The following is a 25926-nucleotide window of genomic DNA, read 5'->3' on the forward strand; positions in this document are numbered from 1 at the left end:
TACAACTCATGTAAGAGATTTCACAGTAAAGTCAAACATAGCCTAACTGAGGCAACAGGAATGAACATATTTATTCACAGCAGTATTTGAAGCTGAGAGATGTCCATCCAACAAGCATTTCAGATAGAATGTATGAGGGGAACCCCAGCCTGGGCTGCACCCAATTTCTGGTTGGCCCTAAGCCACAGCACAGCCTTACTTTGCTTTTAGGACACTAAGAGGGTTTGGCTAGGAGTCCCTGTACTCCTGCTTTTAAGTCTTAGCTCGCTCCTCCCACGATTTTCTTAAATGTTTTGTGTAACCAAGGGAATTTATTTAATTTTTTAGATATTTTATCTTTGAGAGAGTGCAAACGGGGAAGGGGCAGAGAGAGAGAGAGAGAGAGAGAGAGAGAGAGAGAGAGAGACACACACAGAATCCCAAGCAGGCTCGTCTCTTAACTGTCAGCACAGAGCCCAACGCGAGGCTCGAACTCAGGAACCATGAGATCATGACCTGAGTGGAGGCGGGACGCTTAACCGCTGAGCCACCCAGGCGCCCCACCAAGGGAATTTAATAGGTAAGATTTTTTGGAAAGAGAAAGACTGGTTTACTCCACCTCTTCTGGTTCCTATTTATACATCCTGAACTCTCCTAGTTGATAGGTGGAGACTTGTGAAGTTTATATGGCTTTAAATGTCTCAGGAAAGGGCATTAATTTGTTACCTTCTTTCTTTTGTCCACCAGCATCCCACCTCCCAGGGATGTTTATTTTTGAGAGAGAAAGCATGATGTGGGGCAGGACTCTGAAGTCGACTCTTTGCTGACACCAGAAAGCTCCTGGGAGCTTGAACTCACAAGCCTAAAATCATGACCTGAGCCCAAGTAGGGCTCTTAACCAGCATCGCACCTCCCAGGCAAGGCCTATGCCCAACCAAGGCCAGGGTCCGAGCCCGAGGCTGAGACGAGAGCAGAGTCCCCACGCCAGGCTTTTCTACTGGCTCGCTTTCCTTCCCTGTCCTTTTCCCAGTCCTTTTCCCAGTCCCCTTTAATGTGTGTTTGTGGGGCCCATCACGAGTAGCTGCCCTCCGCGGAGGCCCCAGTCATCCTCTGGGAGCCCGAGGCAAGGAATCCTCCACCTCTCAGTCCTTGTCCTCGGCTGGGACAGCGCCGCGTAGTTACTGTCCCTCCAGCCTGGCCCTGCCTGCCACGCGGCCGGCAGCCTTGCCCGTTAGGGCTCAGGAGCAGCAACCAGGCCTAGGCGCGCCGCACACTCGAGGCTCGCGTACAGGCCCCCCGGGAACCCGCGGGGCGCGACGACCGTCACCGCGCAGGCGTCAATCTTCCTTTCTTGACACTGCAATTCCCAGAAGGCCACGCAGCATCCCCTGCGCGGCGAAAGCCCAAGAGCTTCGCCGGCTCCGAAAAGGCGCGGGACTCTCGCCGCACTGCATTGTGGAATACATAGTCTGAGAAAACGTCTTCGGGTACAAAGTCCCCATCAAGCTCACGTGTTTACCTTTTTCACTGGCGGCCGGGAGGGGGGGGCGGGGGGAGGGTCGAAATATGGGGGAGGGGAGGGGGGACAATAAAGAGTAGCTGCCAGATTTCGTCATAAAACCGCGACCAGACAGGCGGCGCCATCTTCGAACTTGGACTTCCGGAAGGACTTTGGTGAGGGTGAGTGTACCGCAGCGGGGTGTGCGGGGGCCCCCACGATTCCTCCTCCTCCTCCTTTTCCCGTAGCACTAAGATAATGGGAACCAGCTCCCGGCTCCGCTCTTCCCTCTGCACAGCATCGCGGTTTCCAGCCCCCGCGCTGCTGAAGAAACCATCACGCTCCCCACCTCCTTCCCTCTAGTGCAACCGGACATCCCTTCTCCCTGCTAACCACGGCTCTTGCCTTGTTTCTCGACGCCGTGCGGGTAACACGGCATCCTGTGTCCCGGCCGCGTCGTTGCTAACATTGTATCCCTCTGACTCAGCAAGCCTTCGGTAGTCCTCAGCCTCAGAAAACTGAGGGCTCGCCCCCAGCACAGGCTAAGGGTGGACGCCGCCCTCACGCCCATGACTGAGGATGGGCAGACGGTCACCCCTAGGGTGGTAGCGGGTCATTCTCATTCTGCTGTGTCTCATCCTCTTCCTCGATGAGACTCTTCTAACCCCGGGGTTGTGCCCCGCGCGCTGCATCCCCATTGGCGCAGCCAAGGGCCAGTTATGTTTCCCTTCTAGTCCTTTTATCCCGCAGCAAGTTGGCTGTCTGCTGGAGAAGACAGAGGTGGCGACTTCAGCCCCACCCGGAGTAACTCACTTTTTTAGAGCGGTGTAGGTAGAGAGAAGCCTCTTCGCCCTAGTGGCATATCGTCACACAAACTTAAGCCATTCCCGTGCTTTGGTTACTTTTTGCCATCCCTTCTTATTAAATGTATTATTTTCTTAGTAGTTTTTAAAAATTGGTTTATTTTTAAAATTAAGTGCTTTGGTTTCAATGTAAGCAAGATAGATGAAACCAGGGGTTTCATGGGCTAGAGTTTTTTTTTTTTTATATATATACAAGTTAAAGTAAAAACACAGTCAAATAAAACTCATTTTGGTTATTGTAAAATCATCTTGCATACCACCAGCTGTACCATAGGAACTCTTTGGAGAACGGTGTATTAGACCAAACAATGTGTTTAAAGTAATTCCATACTTGAGAAACTGTGTTAAATAATTATTTTCCTTGATTAGGGAAATCCTGGCAGCCTTGAAGCAGCATTCCAAACAAACTGACGTGCAAATGTAAACCTCTATAAACTCTAGCAAAATTTATTAAACATCCATTCCTTTACTTGTGTCTAGAATTTGTATTGTGAAATCATAAATGGAAATTAACCACCATATCCTGATGCTGCTTTCTAGAGAAATGAATCCTTAAAGGGGTATTTGCCTTGAGAAGTTAGTCATTTCAATCAACAAAGTATAATTATTGCACTTACCATGTACTAGGTTCTGGATTCAGTAGTGAATCAGGCAAGATCCTTATGAAACTTTCAGGGGAGATACATATGAAGTAATAAGTAAATACCTGTATCTCTTATTATCATAAGAAAATCCCACATGGACTTAAAGAACTACATTTAAGACTCAAAACTAGAAAAAGTTTTAGAAGAAAATAAAATAGGGTATATTTATATCAGTGAAGTAGGAGATGCCTTTTTAAGACACAAAACTAACAAGTCCTAAAGAAAAAAAATGTAACTCAGAAAATATAACCTTATTTAGCAAGAAATATTACAAATAAAGGGTTTTGGGTTTTTAAAATATTTTATGGAGTGCCTGGGTGGCTCAGTCGGTTAAGTGTCCGACTTCGGCTCAGGTCATAATTTAAGGGTTTGTGGTTTTGAGCCCCACATCGGGCTCTGTGCTGACGCGCAGAGCCTGGAACCTGCTTCAGATTCTGTGTCTCCCTCTCTCTCTTGGCCCTTCCCCTCATTCATGCTCTGTCTCTCTTTCTCTCAAAAATAAATAAACATTTAAAAATGGTTTCTATTTTATTTTATTATATTTAAGTAGGCTCCACATCCAGTGTGGGATTTGAACTTACAACCCTGAGATCAAGATTTGCATGCTCCACCAACTGAGCCACCCAGGTGCCCCTAAACAAAGTTTTTTAAAAAATAGAGACAAAGTACTTGCAACATAAATAATTCCACAGGTGAATAAGGAAAAGTTTGCTTTGTCCTGTAGAAATATGGGCAAATTATAAGTACAGGCAATTCATTAAAAAATATATAGATAGATAGATAGATAGATAGATAGATAGATGTCCAGTAGATAAAACAAAGTTGCTAACCTCAATCATTATCAGGACAGTGCAAATAAATACATTAGGGAAGAATCTTTCATTCATCAGATTGGCAAGGGTGTGGTAAAATGTGTACTGATATACGGTTAGTGGGATTATGAATTGATTTTTGTTTTAGTGAGCTGTTTGCAGGATCTGTTACATTTTGAAATGTGTATATCCTTTAACCCAGTACGATAATTCCACTTCACATTATTTTTCTAGAAAATAGTTTCTCATTAATGAAGAGATCTGTACTAAGATATTGATTGCAGTATTGTTTGTAATAGTGTTGTGATTCATTTGTCCATCAAATGGGGAATATCTGAATGAGCTATAATTCTATGGAACACTGGGTAGTAACTAAGAAGAATGAGATATATATTTGTGTACTGATGTGAAAAGTCTTTTTTTTTTTTTTTTTGTGATGTGGAAATTCTTTAAGACATATATAGAAGTTCTCTTAACTGATACCTATTTAACTGGCTCCCTGTGTTAACTGACATTCCCTGTTTCCGGCGTAAAGCATAGAAACTGATGTTCATGGCCCACTGCATACGTGAAGCCTATTGGCTTTTCTCCTATAGGCCTGGTCACTCTGCTCTCACTGGTTGAGCTGAATGCTTGCCGAGAGTCATTGTGATGGTTCTCAACATTTTTATGTCAGTTAATTTGATATTATATTTATATAATTGTGATATATGTTTAAATTTTTAAGATTTTGAGTATGAAAGAGTCACTGTTTCTTTTAAAACTAAGTTGAACCATGGCAGATGAGTAGGTGCTTTATTGTTATTCTTTATATTCTGCACATACTTGGAAGAAGTATTCTACTTCAATTAAAAGTATTATAAAGACGATTCTAAAAAAAAGAGAAAGTAAACTAAGTTGACCTCTTTGGAAAGACAAAAGAGATACATTTGCAAAGAAACAAAGAAGCAAATGGGTGCCGCTGAGACAACTCTACAAGTCTGAGGAAATTTTGTAAAGGTCTGAAACTTTATTGCACTTGACTTGCTTCTCAAGTAAAGACAATGTTTCAAGAAAGGAATAATAGGTAGCATCAGTGCTGCTAAAAGACCAAGTTAAAGGAGACTGAGAAGTGTCCCCTGAATTAGTTGACACAGCAATTATTGAGGACTTTAGATTCAGTGAGGAGTTGAAAGGCAAAATCCTAGTCAGAATGAAGTAGGGTAATTAAAACATCATGTGCAGAGAACTCTAAAAGTTTGACTGTGAGAGGGAGAAGGAATAGGAGTGGAAGAATAGTTGTATGTGTGTTAGGATAAGAATTACAGACTTTAACTTTTTTTTAATGTTTATTTTTGGGAGACAGAGCACGTGCATCCAAGTGGGGTAGGGACAGAGAGGGAGGGAGACACAGAATCAGAGGCAACCTCCGGGCTCTGTGCTGACCACAGGGCTCGAACTCACAAACTTGAGGTTGTGACCTGAACCAAAGTTAGACTTTTAACCAATGTTGGACGTTTAACTGACTGAGCCACGCAGGCACCCTGGGAATTATAGACATTTAAATGCTCTTGGGGAGGCACCCGGCTATCTCAGTGTAACTTGCGACTCTTGTCTTCAGGGACAGGATTTTGAGCCCCATGTTGGGTGTAGAGATTGTTTAAAAATAAAATCTTTAGAAAGAAAGAAGGAGGGGCACTGGGTGGCTCAGTCGGTTGGGTGGCCAGCTTTGGCTCAGGGCATGATCTCCTGGTTCATGGGTTCGAGCCCCACGTTGGGCTCTGTGCAGACTGCTAGCTCAGAGCCTGGAGTGTGTCTTCAGATTCTGTATCTCTTTCTCTCTCTGTTCCTCCCCTGTTCACACTCTGTCTCTCAAAAATAAGTAAATATAAAAAAATGTAAAAAAAAAAAAAAAGAAAGAAAGAAACCAACAAACCAATTGGGCAACAGCCAATGGAAAGGAAAAGGATAAACAATTCCAGAGTTCTTAGGAGGTGGGGGGATGGAGCTAGAATACAAGTGGAAGGTTGGGCTTAGAAAGTCAACGAAGGGTTCAGATGCAGAGAGTAGGCTTCTTGACCAGACATTGAAGTATTTCCCACATAATTGCCTTGTATTTTGGGAATCAGAGGCAAAATATCTGCTGAGAACCAGTGCATCAGATATTGGGGGAGAGATCATGTGGGGGCTGACTAGAGAGAAGGTGTAAATGCTAGCACTTAGCACCTTAAATGCACACATGGAAAAGAAGGGTGGTTGGTTCATCCAGGGCTTAAATTTTGCCAGTTTTGTGGAGCAAAAAGACAAGAAAGGAACTTTATAGTATCAACAAGAGTCTGATTCAAATAAAGGAATCTAAACTAGATAGGATGTGGCCAACACAGGGAGAAATTGGAGAGATCAATAGATAGTGGCTTGATATGGTTGAAGAATAGATGTAGATTGTAGTTGAGCAATCTAGCTATAAAGATGGGAGGCTGTGACCAGCTAGTGGGATGTCTTTGTGATTTTGGAGGTTAAAAGGTTTTGTGTGATGACAAGGTCTAGTGTGTAACAGGTGGTAGCAGTGGGTTAGCTGAATGTTCAGAGCTTCAAGGAATGGTTTTTACAAGACAGGGAGAACTCTTGGTCTAGAAGTGGCATTGGAGAGGCACTGACAAGACCCTGATCCCACTTTCTACCATGGAGTAAGTGGGATGTGAGAGAAGGAAGAATGTCCACTTGAGAGCCTGGAAACCTAGAAATTTCATTTCCTGGAATTTTTTTCCATCCAAGATTTGAATATGATTTAGGTCTTGCCAATTAAATGTACTCTTGAAGAACTCAAACTTGAACCTCAGTTTAGAGTGGAGAGAGCCAGGCCAGGAGGCAATACATATTATTGGTTCAGATTGTGGCAGGGGCATGATTCTGGATCTGGGAGCCAGAGAAGGGTCTTCCCTGTCCAGTCAGGTCCCTTTCTGATCATTGCAGAGGCAATTCATGGAGCCACCAGCTGTGGCAGGGACCTCGTGATTCGCGGGTGCCTCCTTGTAATCTGAAGGGCTTTATGAAGACACAAAGTGCTGGCCCCATCCCAGAGTTTCTGATTCAAGAGGTCTGGGAGAGGACTGGAAATATGCATTTTTAACAAATTTCCAAGTGATGCTGATTCTGCCTGGACCACCACACTTTAGGAACCACTGGTGTGAACCATGTAATACCTTATAATAAATCCCTTTTAGCTGAACTTGCTAGAGAGGATTCTGTTCTGTGCAGCTGAACCTGGACCAATAAAGAGGTCAAATAATCTTTTTTATTCATATCTTCTCTGTCCTTATCTGCTTGATCTGTTAGTGGTTAAAAGAAGTAGTTCTTGTACTTCCTGAAGATTTTGCTTCATTTCAATGCTGTCATTTGAAATCTAACAGTTCCTGACATTTATCTTTTATATAATTTGAAGTTTTATAATAAAGTATTCCCTCTTTGTTTCATTTAGTACTTTCCCCCTGAATTCAACTTTGCTGTTACCAACAAAACTCATTTTCTTTGTGCTTACTTTTGTCTTATATATTTTAATTGACTTACAGCTCTTTGAGTTCCTTTGTGTTAGACATCTCTTTTCTTTTCCTTTCTTTTTTTCTTTCTTTCCTTCTTGCTTTCTTGCTTTCCTTTCTTTCTTTCATTTATTTTTGAGAGATAGAGACAGAGCACCAGCGGGGAAGTGACTGAGAGAGGAAGATACAGACTCTGAAGCTGGCTCCAGGCTCTGAGCTGTTAGCACAGAACCTGAAGTGGGGCTCAAACTCATGGACTGTGAGTGAGATCATGACCTGAGCTGAAGTCAGACGTTTAACTGACTGAGCCATCCAGGTTCCCCTCTTTTTTTTTTTTTTAGGTTCGTTTATTTATTTATTTATTTATTCATTCATTCATTTATTTATTTATTTATTGAGAGGAAGAGAGAGAGCAAGTGGGGGAGGGACAGAGAGAAAGGAGAGAGAGAGAAAGAATCCCAAGCAGGTTCCACAGCATCAGCACAGAACCAATGCAGGTCTCAAATTCACTAACCACAAGAACATGACCTGAGCTCAAATTAATAGTTGAATGCTTAACTGACTGAGACACCTCGGTGCCCCTGTGTTAGACACTCTTTCAAAGCATATAGTTTGACTTTTTAAAATCAATCCAAATCTATTCTTTTTAAAAATTTTTTATTTTATTTTAATTTTTAACATTTATTTATTTTTGAGAGACAGAAAATGAGCAGGGGACTGGCAGAGAGAGAAAGAGACACAGAATCTGAAGCAGGCTTCAGGCTCTGAGCTGTCAGCATGGAGCCTGATGCAGGGCTTGAATTCATGGACTGTGAGATCATGACCTGAGCAGAGGTCAGATGCTTAACTGACCGAGCCACCCAGGTGCCCCTATTCATTTTTTTTTTTAATGAATAGATTCATCTTTGGTCATTGTTATACGTATCTTTATCTTCTTTGTAGGTTTTTTTCTTTTCTTTTTTGTGTTTATATTCAATCTCTTATTGTGCAGCCCTTAAAACAATTTTTTTTTCTGGTTCCTGTGGACTGCTGGGTATTTGGAAAGCCACATAATTTATGACTTTTAGTTCTATTAATGTCTAAATGGTATTAATAGCCCTTTACTTCCCCAGTTACCAACCTTACAAGTAAAAGCAGGATACTTAGTCTACTATAGTCAGAAAATTCTTATGTTGCATTGCAGGGCCTTTCAGAATTTTAAATTAGAGTCTGTTTTACAGCAGTCGTTACTACAGTTGTTTAAACTCAATGTCTCACTGGGTTAAATGCTCTCTGCCAATCTTTATACCACAGCTTCTCCACCAGAAGATTCTTGTGGTACCTGGGTGGCTCAGTCGGTTAAGCATCTGTCTCTTGATTTTGCCTCAGGTCATGATCTCACAGTTGGTGAAATTGAACCCTGCCCCTAAGCATGGAGCCTGCTTGGGATTCTCTGTCCCTCTCTCTGCTCTTCTCCCTCACTTGTGCTCTCTCTCTCAAATAAATAAACTTAAATAAAAATATTTTATAATTCCTAGAAACTTGCATATTGCAATGCCATCCTGTTGCCTTTACATGGATGATGTCTCAGTTAAGTAATGAATTCTCTTGATACTGTTTGTGTTTATCTTCTGGCATCAGATATTTCCGAAAACTCTGAGGCTGACCTGATTTTTACTTTTCTCTTTGTGGGAGAAATTTAGTATCGTCACTCAAGTATTTCTTGGTCTTGATGATTCTTTATTGACTTTTACTTGCCTTTTACACTGTAAGCTCTTCTGATTGATAGACCACGGTCTTCATTTATTTTAAGAAAGTATTCTATTTTTTACTTCAGGAAATTTTCTTCTGTTAAGTTTTTTTTTCTTTTTTCTTTTTCTTTTTTTAAACACTTCTGCTCCCCTTTTTCTTCTTTTTTGTCTAGGAACATCAATTATTCATATGTTGGCTCCCACCTTCCTCTTTTCCATCTATATCATCTCACTAATCACATTTATCTCTTTATAGCAGTATAGTGTCAACATTTTGTTTCTCCTCTGGTTTTCATTTCATTTCATGATGATCTTATCCATGTACTCGGTTTCTTTCTTTATGACTGCTCACTCTCCACCTCCCCATTGTTTTCTTCTATCTCTTACTTTATGGATTCCATGTTATCTTTGGTTGTGTGTGTGTGTGTGTGTGTGTGTGTGTTTAAGTATTGTATAGACATTTTTTGTTGCAAGTTTTCTGGAGGCTTTTTTTTAAAGGATACTTTCCATCTTTTTTCATTTGTATCATTTTTATTCTTTCTATAATATCTATGCATAGATTTCATATGGATCTTTTTTGTTTATTGTTAATTTTGAATGGAGTAGTTCTCTCAGGGCTTGCTATTTACCAAAGAACAGTGTAGATGGATTCTCACTGCTCTCTATTCCTTGGTGATATAACACTATGTCAATAGCACAGTGTTCCTTAGCACCTGAGTTAGAGGATTGGTTATTGTTACGGTTTTTAATATGTTTAGATTGTAGCTTCATTAAGAGAGACAGGTGGGAAATTTAATTTGTATATTTCCTATGGTATTTGTATTAATACATTTTTCAGCTGAGGCCAATGAATTATTTATCCTTAAGGTATATACCGACCTGTAGGGGATTCTCTCCTTGGATTTGAGTTATTTCTCCTTTTTTGTCATAAACAGGCAGGTTATTCTAACCAAAAACGGGGCCCTTGCAGAGTTCTGTGTTGCTCAGCTTTTTGGTTTGGTGGTCAGTGTTTTGTTTATCTCTGTCAGGTTACTTTGGTCCATGGTTACACAATTGATTTTCTGGGTTTGAAAAAACTGAAGATCTGTGATAATTATTTAGTCCATTCATTTTTTTTTAAAGATTTCATTCTTATATAATCCCTATACCCAACATGGGGCTCGAACTCACGACCCCTGAAGGCAAGAGTTACATGCTCTTACCTACTGAGCCAGCCAGGCGAACCTTTATTCCATTCTTCAATGTGGGAAAGGTCTTTTAATGTGGTAGCATGTTCCTTAATTGTCTCATAGCCATCCATCTCCCCTATTCAGGTGAAAGATAGATGGCAGGCCACCAGATAACTCTTATAAAATAAATTTGTTCCTTAACTAGTATTCACAAAGATGGGTGTTAGCTCTGTGCATGCTCCTTCACTGTGGTCTAAATTTTATGTATCTGGCAACTATTCTTTATAGTCTGTTTTAGGAAGTTGTGGCCCTTCTCTGGATCCATAACAGGTGATCTCTCTCTCTCTCTTTAATTTTTTGAGGGAGGGGGTGATTTATTTCATTGGGTTTTAGGGAAAGGAGTTGAATAATTGTTCATTCACTGCATTATCCTCACAAGAAAATTTAAGTGCTTTAAATTAAACTGGCTAAGCAATAGAGTGCTTGGCACATAGTAAGCATTTAGTAAATAAATGGTAACTTTCTGATTATCTGTTCATTGCCAGCTCCACTAGTGTATAGGTTCTGTGAGGGCAGGGACCTTGTCCGTCTTGCTTATTGTCATATTACCAGTTCCTAGAATAGTGCCTAACATAGAAGATGTTTGGTGATTATTGTCAGATAGTTCCCCCGGGGAACTAGGGGGCCATGGGTCAGATGGGAGAAGAAACGACAGGAAAGTGGAAAATTCTAAGCCAGTGCAAACAGCTCTTGCTTTCTCCTCACATGTATGTCTCTGTGCAGGGACAGCCATTTTAGGGGGTGCTGATGGATACCTGCGGGGTCGGCTGTGTTGCCCTGGGGGAGGCCGGCCCCGTGAGGAACATGACTGTGGTAGACTCTCCCGGACAAGAGGTGCTAAACCAGTTTGATGTCAAGGCCTCTTCAAAAATAACCAGTGCTGAGGCTTCCATAGAGGTGTCCTTACCTACACCTTTGCCTGGATTTGAGGATTCTCTTGATGAGAGCAGGCTCCCTCCGGAACAAGAAAGCTTCTCCAGACTCGAACAGCAAGGTATGTACCTTGTCCTTTAATCTTTTATCTTAAGATGAAAGAGAGCAGGGTGAGCTCACAGGATCTTGCCAACCTGGGTATAGTGCAATCTATTCCAAGGGGATGTGAGCTCTGGTCCCGTCTCACAGACCCATATTCTTCTCTACAGATCTTTCTTCAGAGATGTCAAAGGTCCCAAAACCTAGGGCCTCAAAGCCTGGCCGGAAGAGAGGTGGTAGGACACGGAAAGGCCCCAAAAGGCCCCAACAACCTAATCCTCCATCAGCCCCTCTGGTTCCTGGTCTCTTAGATCAATCCAGCCCTCTTTCCGCCCCCATGCCTAAGAAACGAGGTCGGAGGTCCAAGGCAGAGCTGCTACTGCTGAAGTTGTCCAAAGACCTAGATCAGCCAGAGTCTCCACCTCCAAAGAGGCCCCCTGAGGACTTTGAGACCCCTCCTGGGGAACGACCCCGCCGAAGGGCTGCCCAAGTGTAAGGATTGTGGGGCGCAGCTCGGTGGAGGGGGGTCGGGGTGAAGGGATCAGGGTGGGACAGATGGAGAGCTAAGAGGCTGTGATGAGGCGTCAGATAAGCAGGGGTAGCATCTGGGTCCTGGGGACTTCAGCCATTTTCTAGCTTTTACTGCAGCAACTTTTACCGTTGCTAAGTTTGTTTGTCTAGGAGGTTGCTTTCTGTGCCTTGTATCCTGTCACCTTTTTCAGTTTCCTCCAGGTCTTCATTGCAATTTAACCGCCCAGTATATGTCAGTCTCTCTGTGCCCTTCCATTCCTCCCTTGGCTCTTACTGATCTCTGTGGTAGGGTGAAAGCGCTTTTGGACTTGGAGTTGGCAGATCTGGGTTCACCTTCCACAAACGTGATCTGAGTCCTATCCTGGCCAAGTTCGTAACTTCTCTGGATCTCTAGGTCTTTATCAAAGGGGGAGGGAAAACTAATAGCTGCTTTGCAGGGTCCTTGGGAGGATCCAGTGAGATAAGAATCAGCCAAGTATCTGGAAAAGTGGGCTATCAGCTAAGTGTCTGTGAGTAGGGCTCTGACTCTGCCTTGTGCCACAGGGCACTTCTGTACCTTCAGGAACTGGCTGAAGAGCTCTCAACGACCCTGCCTGCTCCAGTGCCCCCTCCCGAGAGCCCTAAAGTGAGCAGCTCTCCCCAACCAAACAAAAGCCAGCCGCAGGCAGCCTGTCAAGGTGGAGAAGAAGAGAATAACAATACTGCACAGGATGAAGACTTTGTTCTCCAGGTTGAGACCGAAGATGGAAATGAAAGCGAGGCCCCAAGTGAGGTCTCATCTGACCCCGAGCCTGCGGTGCCTCGAAGCACCCCACGAGGATCCACTTCAGGGGTAACTGAATGAATGAGAAAGTGGGGAAATAGGATGGTTAGGGGGTCTGCAGGGTGCCCAGTGGATAGCTTTGACCTAGTAACTGGTGGCCAAAGTAGGTAAAGGAAGAAAGGGACATCCTTCAAAACAGTTGAGGTGGCAGGGGCATAAGTACCTGAGGTGACTCGTTCAGATACCGAGCATCTACTCTGCACTAGGAAACACGTGGCGGACAGTGTTCTGCCTCACAGAGTCCACAGTGTGACAGGTGCGTCGCCGGGAGTGAACGTGGTGCTCTGGGCATGCAGAGGAGGGCAGTGGACTGCTCAGGCTTCACAGAGAAGTAGTGGCTGGGCTAGGTCTTGAGAGATGACCGGGAGTTTGCCAGAGGGATTGGTTTTCCCAGAAATTCCCGGGACAGGACACTAGAGCAAGCGGGGCTGTTGAGAACTCTCAGCAAGTTCCCAAGGGTGCGGAAGTGGGCTGCGGGACCGCGGAGGGCCTGGGGGAGAGTGGTGGGATCAAACTCGGGAGGGTGGCCCAACGACCACTGCAGCGAGCCAACACAGGCATCTGCATGTTTGTTGAATTGGGGTAAAATATACGTAACGTAAAATTGGCCATTTAAAAATGTACACTTGAGTGGCAGTAGCACTACCTCGGTGTTGTGCAGGCACCGCCACCACCCACTTCCAAAACGTTTTCATCATCCCAGACAGAAACTCTATACAACAAAGGTTTCTAAGTAGAAATATGACATAATGAGTTAGGACGATAGGTCAGCAGTGGACAATTAGAAGACGGCTTCAGTTATCCAGGGAATAACCAGGAGCCCCCGAATCAGGCCATGAAGCAAGGGAGGTGGGGGACAGATGCAAGAGACGTAGAAGACAATCAACAGCACTTGGCCTTTGCAGAAAAGGAAGTAGGAGTTTCTAACTTAGGTGGTGCTCTCTTGTGCTGGGCTTCAGGACAGAGGAGCCATGGGGACGGGGGAGGGGGCAGGGGAGCAGGGAGGTGATAAACTCACTTCTTTTTTTGAAATTTGTTTTTATGTTTTTAAAATTTATTTTGAGAGAGAGCGAGCACAAGTGGGGGAGGGGCAGAGAGCGTGGAAAGAGAATCCCAAGCAGGATGCACGCTGCCAGCACAGAGCCCAATGCAGGGCTTGAACCCTCAAACTGTGAGATCATGACCTGAGCCAAATCAAAAGTCAGATGCCTAACCAACTGAGCCACGCAGGCATTCCTTAATTTTTAAATTTTATTTAAATCCAAGTTAGCTAACATAGAGTGTAATAGTGATTTCAGGAGTAGAATTGTGATTCATCACTTATATATAACCCCTGATGGTCAACTCACTTTCTGACATGTTGAATTGGAGGTGCCTCTGGGCCATGGGCCATCCCACTGGAGGTGTCTGGTAACCAGTCATGTGCCTGGGATCAGTGCCTGCCTTGTCTCAAGTGCAACATTTAAGGGAGTCCCAACCCCCTCAGTAATAAGATAAATATTGTGATGCAACATTTTTAAAAATAAAAATTAATATAACAAATTTATGATGAACAAAATATCAAAGTTTTAAATAAAGACAGGAACTGTATTACTGACTTTTGCTTTAGGCTTCAGATCACTGTAAAAGTCTAGAATTTGTAGGAAAGCTGAAACTAAGTAAAGTTTACATTTACTAAGATATGAACTTGATAATCAGGCATAATGATCATAGTCAAAGCTATGGGCATGGGATGAGATTACCTTGAATGCATGTACAGAGAGTTGAGGAGAAGACAGAGAGAATTGGGGAAATGCCATTGCCAACCAAACCTGTCAGAGGCGGGAGCGCCTGTGGAGAAATATTAGTCAGGAAGGAACAAGGAGCCATTGTCCCATAGGGCTGGAGTTTCAGGAAGCAAATATGAGTTGTCTGAACCAAATGCATGGAGACACTGAGGAAGGTGAACAGAAAATACATAATGAGTTCTGGGCACCTGGTGGCTCAGTTGGTTAAGCACCTTGATTCTTGATTTCGGCTCTGGTCATGATCTCATGGTTTGGGGGGTTGGGCTCCTCGCTGATAGCACAGATCCGTCTTGGGATTCTCTCTCTCCCTCTCTCTCTGTCTCTTCCCCGTGTGCACTTGTGCCTGCTCTCTCTCCCCCTCTCTCTCAAAATAAGTAAACTTAAAAAAAATAAAAAGAAAATACATAACAGGTTTTGCAGAAGGTGTGAAGTCCTTGTCATGGTGGAAACATCAATCTTTAAGACACTAACAGGTCAGAGTCTAGAGAGGAAGTTGTGCCAAGAAAAGTAAAAGCTGGGCAAGCTGCCTTCCGGGGACTTTCTCCCATTTTTAAAGTTCTCTTCCTTATGTTTTGTCCCATTTGACCCTCAGAAGCAGAAGCCGCACTGCCGGGGAATGGCTCCCAATGGCTTACCGAACCACATCATGGCTCCGGTTTGGAAGTGCCTCCATCTCACCAAGGACCTGTGAGACCTGAGGAGCGGTTTGGGGGCGGGGGGGGGGCTATCGGCGTGCAGAGGACCTTCTAGAAAGAGGGAAGGCACTCGCAGGGCAGGACACTGAAGATATTCGTAACTTAAAGGCATCGCTCCAAAGGCAAGAGCTCCAGAGCTGTGCTGTCCAACAGAAGCTCCTCGCTGTGTGTGTGGCCATCTAAATGTAATTTAAAATTAATTGAAATAAAGTGAAAGTCCAGTTTCTCAGCTGCACTAGCCACTGTTCAGTAGCTACTTGCTGCTGGCGGCCAGTGTCTGTGTTGGACAGCACAGAGGGTTACTGGACGGCTGTCCTAGAATCTCTCTCCTCCTCCACTAACGCTGCTCCTGTCCCTCCAGCCGAGAGCAGAAGCACTCGTACTGGGAGTTTGCAGAGTGGATCCCACTAGCCTGGAAGTGGCACTTGTTGTCTGAACTGTAAGTTAAAGAGACATTCTGAAGCCGAGGGCAGGGTGACACTCCTAGAATCAGAAGGGGGACAGGGAATCCTGGGGTGGGGAGGCAACCGTCTTCCACATTCATGCTCTTCCCTGTGCCTTCCCCCAGTGAGGCGGCTCCCTACCTGCCTCAGCAGGAGAAGTCTCCACTGTTCTCTGTGCAGCGTGAAGGACTTCCTGAAGATGGCACGCTCTACCGAATAAACAGGTGAAGACTGCATCTCTTCCTGATTCTAGGACATAGAAATGGGAAAACCGAATGTTGAAAGGGATGACATATTGGCCCTATTCTTCCCCTGATGCTGTTCCAGTTGGTCCCAGGGTTGGAGGCCTCGCCGGATCTTGTCAACCCCCGTCTAGTTTGCAGCACTCATCGCTGCTGGCGAGACTGAGGGCAGACAGAGATGGAAGGTCAAACCCGTTTACAAGGTCACATCGACTCAGATAGAACTGGGCAGACTGGCCCTGGAGAGAGCCCTGTAGTAAACCAGAATGCACACCCCGTCATCTTTGGAGGTGAACTAGAGCTCGACAGGCTTTGGAAGGAAAGGAGGAAGATACAGATGGTGGCTAAGGACTCTTCTCACCTGTAGAACGTTCTTGATAACCCGGCCCTTACTTAAGCCAGTTTGTACCAGCTCCAGGTGGAGCTCCCATTCTGTCTTCATTACACTTTTTTCTTTTAAGACTTAATTTTTTGGATGAGTTTTAGGTTCACATCAAAATTGAGAGGAAGGCGCAGAGATCTCCCATAAGCCCCCCTGTCCCCAGGCAGGCACAGCTCCCCCATTATCAGCATCTCTCACCAGAGAGATCCACTGTTGTTACAGTGGATGAGCCTGCGTCGACACATTGTCACTCAGAGGCCATAGTTTACATTGGGGTTCATTCTTGGTGTTGTCCATTCTGCGGTGTGGACACATGTATAATGACATGTCTCTGTCATTATGGGATCATACAGAGTAGTTTCGCTGCCCTAAAAGTCCTGTGTGTTTTAACTGCTCATCCTCCCCTCCCCTCTAATCCTGGCTGTCGCTGACCCTTGGACTGTATAGTTTTGCCTTTTCCAAAATGTCACATAGTTGGGTTCATAACAGTGTGTAGCCTTTTTTGGGTGGGCTTCTCTCACTTAGTAATATGCATTTAAGGTTCCGCCATGCCTTTTCATTGTTTGACAGCTCATTTCTTTTTAGTGCCGTGTAATATTCCATCATTCAGATGTTTATTTACCATTCACCTCATGAAGTCCTTATTACTTCTTATTAATTCCTTTCTTCATCCCATCTTCGACTTTTCTCTAGATTTAGCTCGATCACAGCACACCCAGAGCGCTGGGATGTGTCCTTCTTCACAGGGGGACCCCTCTGGGCTCTGGATTGGTGCCCAGTGCCAGAGGGGGCATCAGCTTCGCAGTATGTGGCCCTTTTCTCCAGCCCTGACATGAATGAGACACACGCACTGAGCCAGCTTCATTCAGGGCCTGGGCTGCTCCAACTCTGGGGCCTCGGGACCTTGCAGCAAGAAAGCTGGTGAGGTGGGGCTGGGATGCTGCTGCAGGAGGGTGGTCGAGGAGGAGAGAAGGGTGGGGTCTGGCAGGGGCACGGGGAGGGGAGCAGTAGGGGGCTTGGGTCGGGTTTAGATATGGCAGAGCCCAGGCTCTGGCAGCCCTAGGCCCCTTCCCCCACCCATTCTCCCCATGCGCTTTCTCCCCTCAGTCCTGGCAACAGGGCTCACTTTGTCTATGGGATTGCTTGTGACCATGGCTGCATCTGGGACCTCAAGTTCTGCCCCAGTGGAGCATGGGAACTTCCAGGCACCCCTCGGAAGGTACCTCCCCATTGGTTGTGGTATGCTCTAAGACTCAGAGTCAGAACAGAGGGGCGTTGCACGGTCCCAGAGGTGACAGAGAGAGGTGGGTGGAGTTTTCCCAGCAACTCCGTATCATTTCTAGGGGCCAAAACCTCAAAAGTTTTCTGAGAGACTTTGAAGGCAGCAAGCCTCAGCGCAGGTCTGGTCCCCCCCTCTAGGCTCCTCTTCTGCCTCGCTTGGGCATCTTGGCTCTTGCCTGCTCAGACGGGAAGGTGCCGGTGTTCAGTCTGCCCCATCCGGACGCCCTGCTGGCTCAGCAGCCCCCAGGTGAGTAGTGCAGCAGGCGAGTGGGTGCTCCCGTGGTAGGGTCTTGTCCATCTCCCCTGAGACCCCTCTTGGCCCAGCCTCGAGGACCAAGCCTCACTCAGCACCTGCCCACCGCGACCTCACACCTTCTGTCCTCCACCGGCTCTTTAGCAGCCTGTGAATGGGGTACCATCTCCTGCAGTCTTCTCACTGGGCTCTGTGAGCACATGCTCTTTTCTCCCCCTCCCTGCTGTGTGCCGTCAGGCCCTCCCCTCCTGCTGCCCCAGCTGACGTGCTGAGGGGATCACCCCTGATCTCCCTGCCACACTCTTGTCCCTCCCTCAGTCCCGTCCATGCCTCTCCTTTTCTCACATAAACACTTGCCTCTCCGTGCGCACAGAAACGCCGTCTCCTCGTTGGAAAGAGAGGGAGAGAATATAGAGCTGAAGATGTGCGAGAAGAGGAAGGGGTTAGGGAAAGGCATCTCCTATTTGCCAAATTTGATTTTCAGCCATACTGAGTAGTTAAAGAAGAGGGCACCTGGTTTTGAGCCCCGGGAAATGCCATACTTGGTGGGCTGAGGGGAGCAGGGGCAGTGAGGAAGTGAAGGCAGATGCGCAGACCGTTCTTTCAAGTAGTTTGGCCATGACGGGGAACGCCTAGATGAGGGTGGCGGCTGGAGGTGAATAAGGGGTAAGGGAAGGGTTTTGTGTGTGCGTGTCTTACTGAATTAGGAGACTCTAGTGCATGTTTACATATGAATAGGAGAATAACCCATTAGGGAGAGAGAAAGTGGGTCACTCAGGAGAAAGGAAAGATAACCAGATTAGCAAAGTTCTGGAAAAGGTGAGAGAGAGTGGGGAGAGAGCAGAGGGGAGCAATTAGCCACTCTGCTAGGGGGAAGGACGCGCTCACTATACTGGGCGGTGCGGATTGGGGCAGTAGAGGTAGACTCATCAGTGTGCTGGGGGAGAGATGAGTGTAAGGCAAGGTCATTCTCAGATCAGGGGTGCTGATCTAAGAACGGGGAGGGTCAGACTTCAGTCCTCTGTCCCCAGAGCATCACTTACCACTCTTCTTCCCTCACAGATGCAGTGAAGCCCTCCATCTACAAGGTGAGTGAAGAGCCTGCTACCTTAGCCAAGGCTCCATCTTCTCGAGCCTCCCTTACTGATTCCAGAGTGAGTCTCCTTCTGCCTCTGAAAAAACCCCATCCTGCTGGGTCAAACACTGATTTGAGCCTTTGTGCCAAGTGACAGGCATTCTCACCCTAGGCCCGGCTCTCCTGTCTCTGCAGGTACAATGTGTGGCGACCCTTCAGGTGGGGTCTATGCAAGCTTCAGACCCCTCCGAGTGTGGTCAGTGCCTTAGCCTGGCCTGGATGCCCACCCGGCCCCACCACCACCTGGCTGCTGGCTACTATAATGGTAACCAAAACAAAACACAGCAAAACATAAGGGGATGTTGCACTTTAAAGTTTGTATATGCTTGTTTTTTTGGCTGTTTCTTTTATGGTTCAATGTTGGGCATTATGTGCAAGCAGTGTAAAAGAAATACAAAGAAGATGGGGCGCCTGGGTGGCTCAGTCAGTTAAGCATCTGACTTCGGCTCAGGTCATGATCTTATGGTTCATGAGTTCAAGCCCCACGTTGGGCTCTGTGCTGACAGCTCAGAGCCTGGAGCCTGCTTCAGATTCTGTGTCTCCCTCTCTCTCTGCCCCTCCCTTGGTCGTATTGTCTCTCTCTCTCTAAAAAATAAATCAAAACATTTTTAAAAAATACAAAGAAGAAAGAAAAAAGTCACTAGAAATCTATTTAGAAAACCATAATTAAGAGTTGATGAACATCATTTCATGGAGTTCTGTGAATATATAATGATAAGAAGATCATGGGGCAACTGCGTGGTTCAGTTGGTTGGGTGTCAAACTTTGGCTCAGGTCATGATCTCACCGCTTGTGAGTTCGAGCCCCGCATCAGGCTCTGTGCTGACAGCTCAGAGCCTGGAGCCTGCTTCAGATTCTGTGTGTCCTTCTTTCTCTACTCCTTCCCCACTCAAGCTCTCTCTCTCTCTCAAAAATAAACTTTAAAACCATTTTTAAAAATAAAGATAAAAAGATCAGATGGTGAGAGAAATAATTCTGTGACCATGGGATCATTCTATGTACAATATTAAAAAAAAAGTTTTAATGGTTTTTATATTTGAGAGACAAAGAAAGCGAGCACAAGGGGCAGAGGGGCAAAGAGAGGGAGATAGGATCTGAAGTGGGCTCTGTGCTGATAGCAGAGATCCCGTTGTGGGGCTCGAACTCATGAACCATGAGATAATGACCTGAGCTGAAGTCGGACACTTAACTGAGCTGAAGTCGGACACTTAACTGAGCCACCCAGGGACCCCCTATATAAGCTATTTTAAAGATTTTGTTCTTAAGTAATTGACATACCCAGTGTGGAGCTCGGACTCACAACCCTGAGAGCAAAAGTCACAAGCTTTACCCACTGAGCCAGCCAGGTGCCCCTCTACAAGCTATTTTAAATGAAAATGTATGAAATTTAATTACACTTTAATTTATAAAACGAAGACTGAATGGAAACTGGAAGCTGGACTAAGCTCCCCACAAATGTCCCTTCACCACAGAGACATCCGTTCCTTTAAGATAACTCTTGAGGTTAAAAATGGGGGGAAAGAATGATAAAGAACACTCCAGTAGTTGGGAGTTGTCAAGTGACAATTTCATGGCCAGACCTCGTCAGTAGCCTCAGCCCAGGGAGGTCAGGAAATTAGCACTCTCACGCTTCTTCCCTGCCCTGTCTTCTCAGTGTTTCTTTGCGTGCTTTTCATAGTTTATATGCTGTCATTCCTGATGCTGTCTTGATTCCCAAAGTTATTTAACCTTCATTCTGTACTGAAATGATCATGTGTGTCCACCGGTCCGTTCACCGCAGGCTGCCCTTATTGCTAATTTATGAAAGGGTTTAGCTGGAGTTCGATGCCAATAAGGTTTTTCAAGAAAGATTCATAGGTGCTCCATTTCCTGAGTTTTACCTACAAATATTTCCCTCAGCTATTGTTTATTAAATTCTTACTGTTCTTTCATTTGTCTTTTATTTTTGTCAGAGTTATACTTCTGATTGCCTCCTCCTCTGCCTGCCAGGTGGGGGGCAGCTTTTCGGGTCAGAAGAGTTCATTTCTATTTCTTTATTTGTTTTCTGTTTCTCCACATCTTGTTGCTTTTGGCTCCTTGCCTGTTCTCTTTGTCTTAGAGTAGAGTTGGCAGACATTTCTCTAGAGGTCCAGATAGTGAATATTTTATGTCTGTGGGCTGTTTGACCATTGTTGGAACTGCTCAACTCTGCCATTGAAAACTTCAGGCAGCCGTAGGGGAGGTGAGCGAGCAGGTGTGACTGTGTTGCAGTCAGACTTTATTTACCGGAGCAGGCAGCAGGCTGTATGTGGCCCAAGGGCTGTCGTTCGCTAGCCCTTGTCCTAGAGGGTTTATGCCTTTTAAAAAGCCCTTTGCTTTTATTTAGTAGGGAGGCCAGGCTACTTACTGGGTGTATTCAGTCCAGCTTTCAACTACAAGTCCCAGACTAAGCTATTATTTTTGTTGTTAACGAGAGCTGGATCTAAAATATCATGGAGGGAATGTTGGCTAGATAATCATGATCCACATATCCTTTCACAAGGGGGTCACATCTGAGGGTAAAAGGCAAAGGTCCTAGGAACCCAGAGGAAGACATTAGAGCAAAGAAGAGAGAACTTGCCTTTAATACCTACACATTCTATCCCTACCTCAGGCATGGTGGTTTTGTGGAACCTTCCCACCAGCTCACCCCTGCAGCGGATACGGCTCTCTGATGGCTCCTTAAAACTCTACCCTTTCCAGTGTTTCCTTGCCCACGACCAGGCCGTGCGCTCCCTGCAGTGGTGCAAAGCTAACAGGTACGGGACAGGAGAGCTGTGGCATGGGAGGTGACGCCTGGGCAGACCAGCGCTCCCAGTCTCACCCAGATGTGATCTGCTCCCTTTTCTCCCCTCTTTGCACAGTCATTTCCTGGTCTCTGCGGGGAGTGACCGCAAAATCAAATTCTGGGACCTTCGACGACCTTACGAACCCATAAACTCTATCAAGCGCTTCTTGAGTACAGAGCTGGCCTGGCTGCTCCCCTACAATGGTGTCACCGTGGCTCAGGACAACTGCTACGCCTCGTACGGCACGATGCACACAGGAGGGGCTCTGGGACAGGCCCTAAGGGTTGGGGTGCAAAGTGTGCCAGACTGTTGTGGGGAGAGGGGGGTTCAGAGCTGGGCACTGAAGGAAACATCAAGGTAGTCTATATTCTGGAAGGAACTGGGGAAGGGAAATGAATCCAATCTTGGAAAAAGGAAAAGTGTTTTTTTTTTTCCCTTCCTCTTACAGTTATGGACTCTGTGGAATCCATTATATTGATGCTGGTTACCTTGGTTTCAAGGCCTATTTCACTGCTCCTCGAAAAGGCACTGTCTGGGTGAGCCCCTCTCTCCATTACACAGGAAAACGATTCCTTTACTCACCAGCTGGTGGTCAGGAAGAGAAGAGGCAGTAGTTTGGGACAGAAAAAGAGATGTATGATAACTGTATTGTCAGGGATAAGGGTTATGCATAAGCTCATTTGTGTGTGTGTGTGTGTGTGTGTGTGTGTGTGTGTGTGTGTCTCCCACTTCAGACTGTGCCGTTGTTCCCAGTTCACAGAACTGAAACAATATGAGTCAGTGAATGAATGAAAGACATCTGTCTCTTCTTAGAGTCTTTCAGGATCCGACTGGCTTGGGACCATAGCCGCAGGAGATATATCCGGGGAGCTCATTGCAGCCATATTGCCAGATATGGCACTGAACCCAATAAATGTCAAGCGACCTGTAGAGCGAAGATTCGTACGTATATGAATATTTAATGGCAGCACCATCTGTTCGGTCCTAATCCACGTGATCAATTTCCTCAATTAGAACTATAAATTCTCAATAGGGTACAAATTTGTATCAGGTCTCCCAGACCGAAATTGTACCTGGAAGTCTTTAAAAAATTTTTTTTTAAGGTTTATTTTTGAGAGAGAGAGACAGAGCATGAGCCGGGTAGGGGCAGAGAGAAAGGGAACACAGAATCCGAAGCAGGCTTTAGGCTCTGAGCTGTCAGCACAGAGCCTGACATGGGGCTCGAACTCACAAGCTGTGAGATCATGATCTGATCCAAAGTCAGATGCTTAACCGACTCAGCCACCCAGGCGCCCAGTGCCTGGAAGTCTTAGCCAGAGTTGTACATGATCTTCCCTACCGTGGTGCATCTGAGCATATGTTCAAACATACTACCTTCTTCCATCTTTTAAGCCTCTCCTGCCCAAAACCAATTTTCTCTTTTACTTTTGTTCTGTCTTCAGTATTACAGAACCTAATGTCATGGTCTCCTTTCTAGCCTATATATAAAGCAGATCTGATGCCATATCAGGACAGCCCTGAAGGTCGAAACCGTTCTGCTTCCTCGGAGGCCCCCAACCCTCCCAAGGCTCGAACTTACGCTGAAACTGTCAGCCATCACTACTTGCTCTTTCAAGATACGGATTTGGTAAATTGAGGCCAGGAGAATGGGTGGCATTTAAGAAAGTAGAAAACTTTAGTCCTGGAATAGTAGGGCTTTCTAAGGAGTTGTAGCCCAAAGATGCAAGACTAAGAAACTACTCTCTCTCTCTCTCTCTCTCTCTCTCTCTCTCTCTCTCTCTCTCTCTCTCTCTCTCTCTCGTTCTACTCCCCCACCAGGGTTCCTTCCACGATCTGCTCCACAGAGAGCCCATGCAGCGCATGCAGGAAGGGGAGGGGCACTCGCAGCTCTGCCTGGACAGGCTGCAGCTGGAGGCGATTCACAAGGTAAGAGCCTTGCCTCTCATCTTCTCCACCCTTCTTCCCTCTCGTTTCCTCCCAACTCTGGACAGATGATCAATGAAATGGGCGGTGCAAAAGTAACAGCTGAGAAGGGAAAACCGCTCTGGCGGCCTCCTCCTGCAGAGCATGGTAGACATACCGCATTTCTACCTCTCACCCCGTCGTGGTCTTATCCTTTCAGACCGTGGCCCTTTTTCTGCTCCTCCTCTTACAGCTGCCACTCACCCTAAAGCACCAACTGTGACCATCTCTCTTGTTTTCTGTTCTCTTCACAGGTCCGCTTCAGCCCAAACCTGGACTCCTATGGATGGCTGGTATCTGGGGGCCAGTCGGGGCTGGTTCGGATCCATTTTGTCCGTGGACTCACCTCACCACTGGGCCACCGTATGCAGCTTGAAAGCCGAGCCCACTTCACCGCCATGTTCCAGCCGTCCTCCCCTATTAAAGGGCCCGGCTTCCCTCCAACTAGCCATCGCCTTCTGCCCGGTCCCTAGTCGTGGTCCACACAGGACCTTTGGAATGAAGTCTGCCAGGAACAAATGGCCCCCACCCACAGGGCCATAGGAACTGGGGTCTTCCTGGGTAGTGACGCTGCCACACCTGGACCTTTAGACCTGCCTTGCCAGGACTCCTTAGATACCTCTCCTTCCACAGACTCTGTCTTCACAGGCCCCTGCGGGCAGGGGGGCTCTCCCTCCACAAACTCTCAAGGCTCCTCCACCTAAAACTATGGCTCATGAGAAACACTCAGGCCTGACCTAGGCTTGGGAGTCAAATTGCTCATATTGAGCATATTGTGAAGTGGGTAAAGCTGAGTAAAGGTACTGGGTGTTTTTGAGACCACATGCGAGTGGGTGTTTGGAGAACTGGAAAGGGTATCTATATGAAGGCTCCTGTCTGACTATATTTCAGGATCCAGTATTACTGCCTTCTCAACTTCCTCTTCAAAGTAACTGACACACAGGCCCATGAGGGGTGACAGTAATTTATTGGATTGAAGTGGCTTATAGTACTTCTTTAACTGAGGAACTCCACAAACGCCCCACCAGTAGAACAGTGGCTCAGATCTTACTTGCTCCTGCTTATGAAATACCCCCAATCACTGGTCGTCTGACCTTACTCCAGCACTCCTAGGCAGTCATGTTTTAAAAAAAACCTTCCTTTATATCAAGTCAAAGAGTATACTTCTATACATTTCACTATGGTTATTAGGAAATCTAGTCATTCTTCCCTGTGATCGCCCTTTTAAATATTTAAAAATAGCTATCATGTGTTTCCCAAGTCTTTTCTCTAGATTAAATATCTTCAGTTACTTTAACCATTCTTCACACGTCATGATTTTTGGTCCTTCATGATCCTGTCACATCGTTGAGTTATTAAACATGTCTAGCTGCTTTATTTCAACTCTCCAGATAGGTGTTTAGAACCCAAGTACAGTCATGTGTGGTTATATCACCTCTTGTCAAGAGTCCTCTTGTGGGGTGCCGCAGAGTCCTAGGGACTGCAGTACCTCCTCCTAAGCCAAGTCAGACCTCAGCACGGGGAAACTGGCAAACCACATGGTCTTGGAATGTATAGGAGTACATTCAAGTTTGGGGGCAGTGGGGAGTAGTCAGGTGAGCACGGGAGACAGAGAAAAATCCATAGCCAGCCCCAACTATCGGGAGTGGGGATTGGTTTAGCGCCTACCTGGAACAAAACCCTCTGGCATTGTAGACTGGTTGGCCAAATACCTGTAAATAGCTTTCTGCCTCTTGGTGTAGGGAATTTATCGTATATCAAGAAGGAGAAAGGAACTGAGGAGTTCCAGTTTCTTTCCTGTACAGAACAGGAAACAGCCTGGAGGCAGCCAGACTATTAGCAGCAGAGGGACCACAACCCATGTCCGTGCAAAGGAGCCCAGTCTTCCACCGTCCTGTTGTGACCAGGCTCTGGTTAAGCCACGTTTGTCATTGAGCTGACTGATGGGGAAACGCCTTCCATTGCAGAGAAGCTTTGCTCATCACACAGCAGCCCCTAGACGCTGCCTCCTGGAATTCCACTTGCAGCGGCAGAAAGGATGGGACCTGGGGACATGTGCTGTTGAGGCTACAGGTCGGTGCTGGCAGCCTCGCTCCTTGCTGTGGACTCAGCCTCAGACTCCACCTCCAAAAGAAAATCAGGAGGTTGCTTTCGGTCCTTCCTTGCTCTCTTTCTCTACCATAAACCCCCTTCTCCCCAGGCCGTTCCACTTCAACCTTCCCTTCCAATGTGTGCACTTTATACTATCCATGGATTCTGGTACTTTTCTTTGTGCCTTTGCTCACACTGTTCCCTGCTCCGGGAGCATCCTTTTTCATCATCTCCATATAAACCCTATTCATC

The 25926-nt window shown here is 46.0% G+C and overlaps 1 protein-coding gene across 2 annotated transcripts; it reads left to right on the forward strand.

Moving 5' to 3' along the window:
* The first annotated feature begins 1566 nt into the window (after positions 1-1566).
* Positions 1567-24897, forward strand: GTF3C2 (general transcription factor IIIC subunit 2). Of its 2 annotated transcripts, none has more exons than XM_029938080.1 (19): positions 1567-1659; positions 10994-11264; positions 11413-11734; positions 12317-12605; positions 14976-15070; positions 15440-15517; positions 15647-15745; positions 16839-17066; positions 17253-17364; positions 17565-17673; positions 18742-18767; positions 18950-19079; positions 21447-21591; positions 21697-21858; positions 22070-22157; positions 22435-22563; positions 23099-23248; positions 23440-23547; positions 23838-24897. In XM_029938080.1, the coding sequence occupies exons 2-19, from the start codon at positions 11018-11020 to the stop codon at positions 24054-24056; spliced, it is 2736 nt and encodes a 911-aa protein (XP_029793940.1). In that variant the 5' UTR covers positions 1567-1659; positions 10994-11017; the 3' UTR covers positions 24057-24897. The 2 variants fall into 2 exon arrangements, with proteins under 2 accessions (XP_029793940.1, XP_029793941.1); XM_029938081.1 differs by lacking the exon at positions 1567-1659 and adding an exon at positions 9153-10540.
* The last annotated feature ends 1029 nt before the right edge of the window (positions 24898-25926 follow it).

The sequence above is a fragment of the Suricata suricatta genome, chromosome 4 (genome assembly GCF_006229205.1).
Source record: "Suricata suricatta isolate VVHF042 chromosome 4, meerkat_22Aug2017_6uvM2_HiC, whole genome shotgun sequence".
NCBI lineage: Eukaryota > Metazoa > Chordata > Mammalia > Carnivora > Herpestidae > Suricata > Suricata suricatta.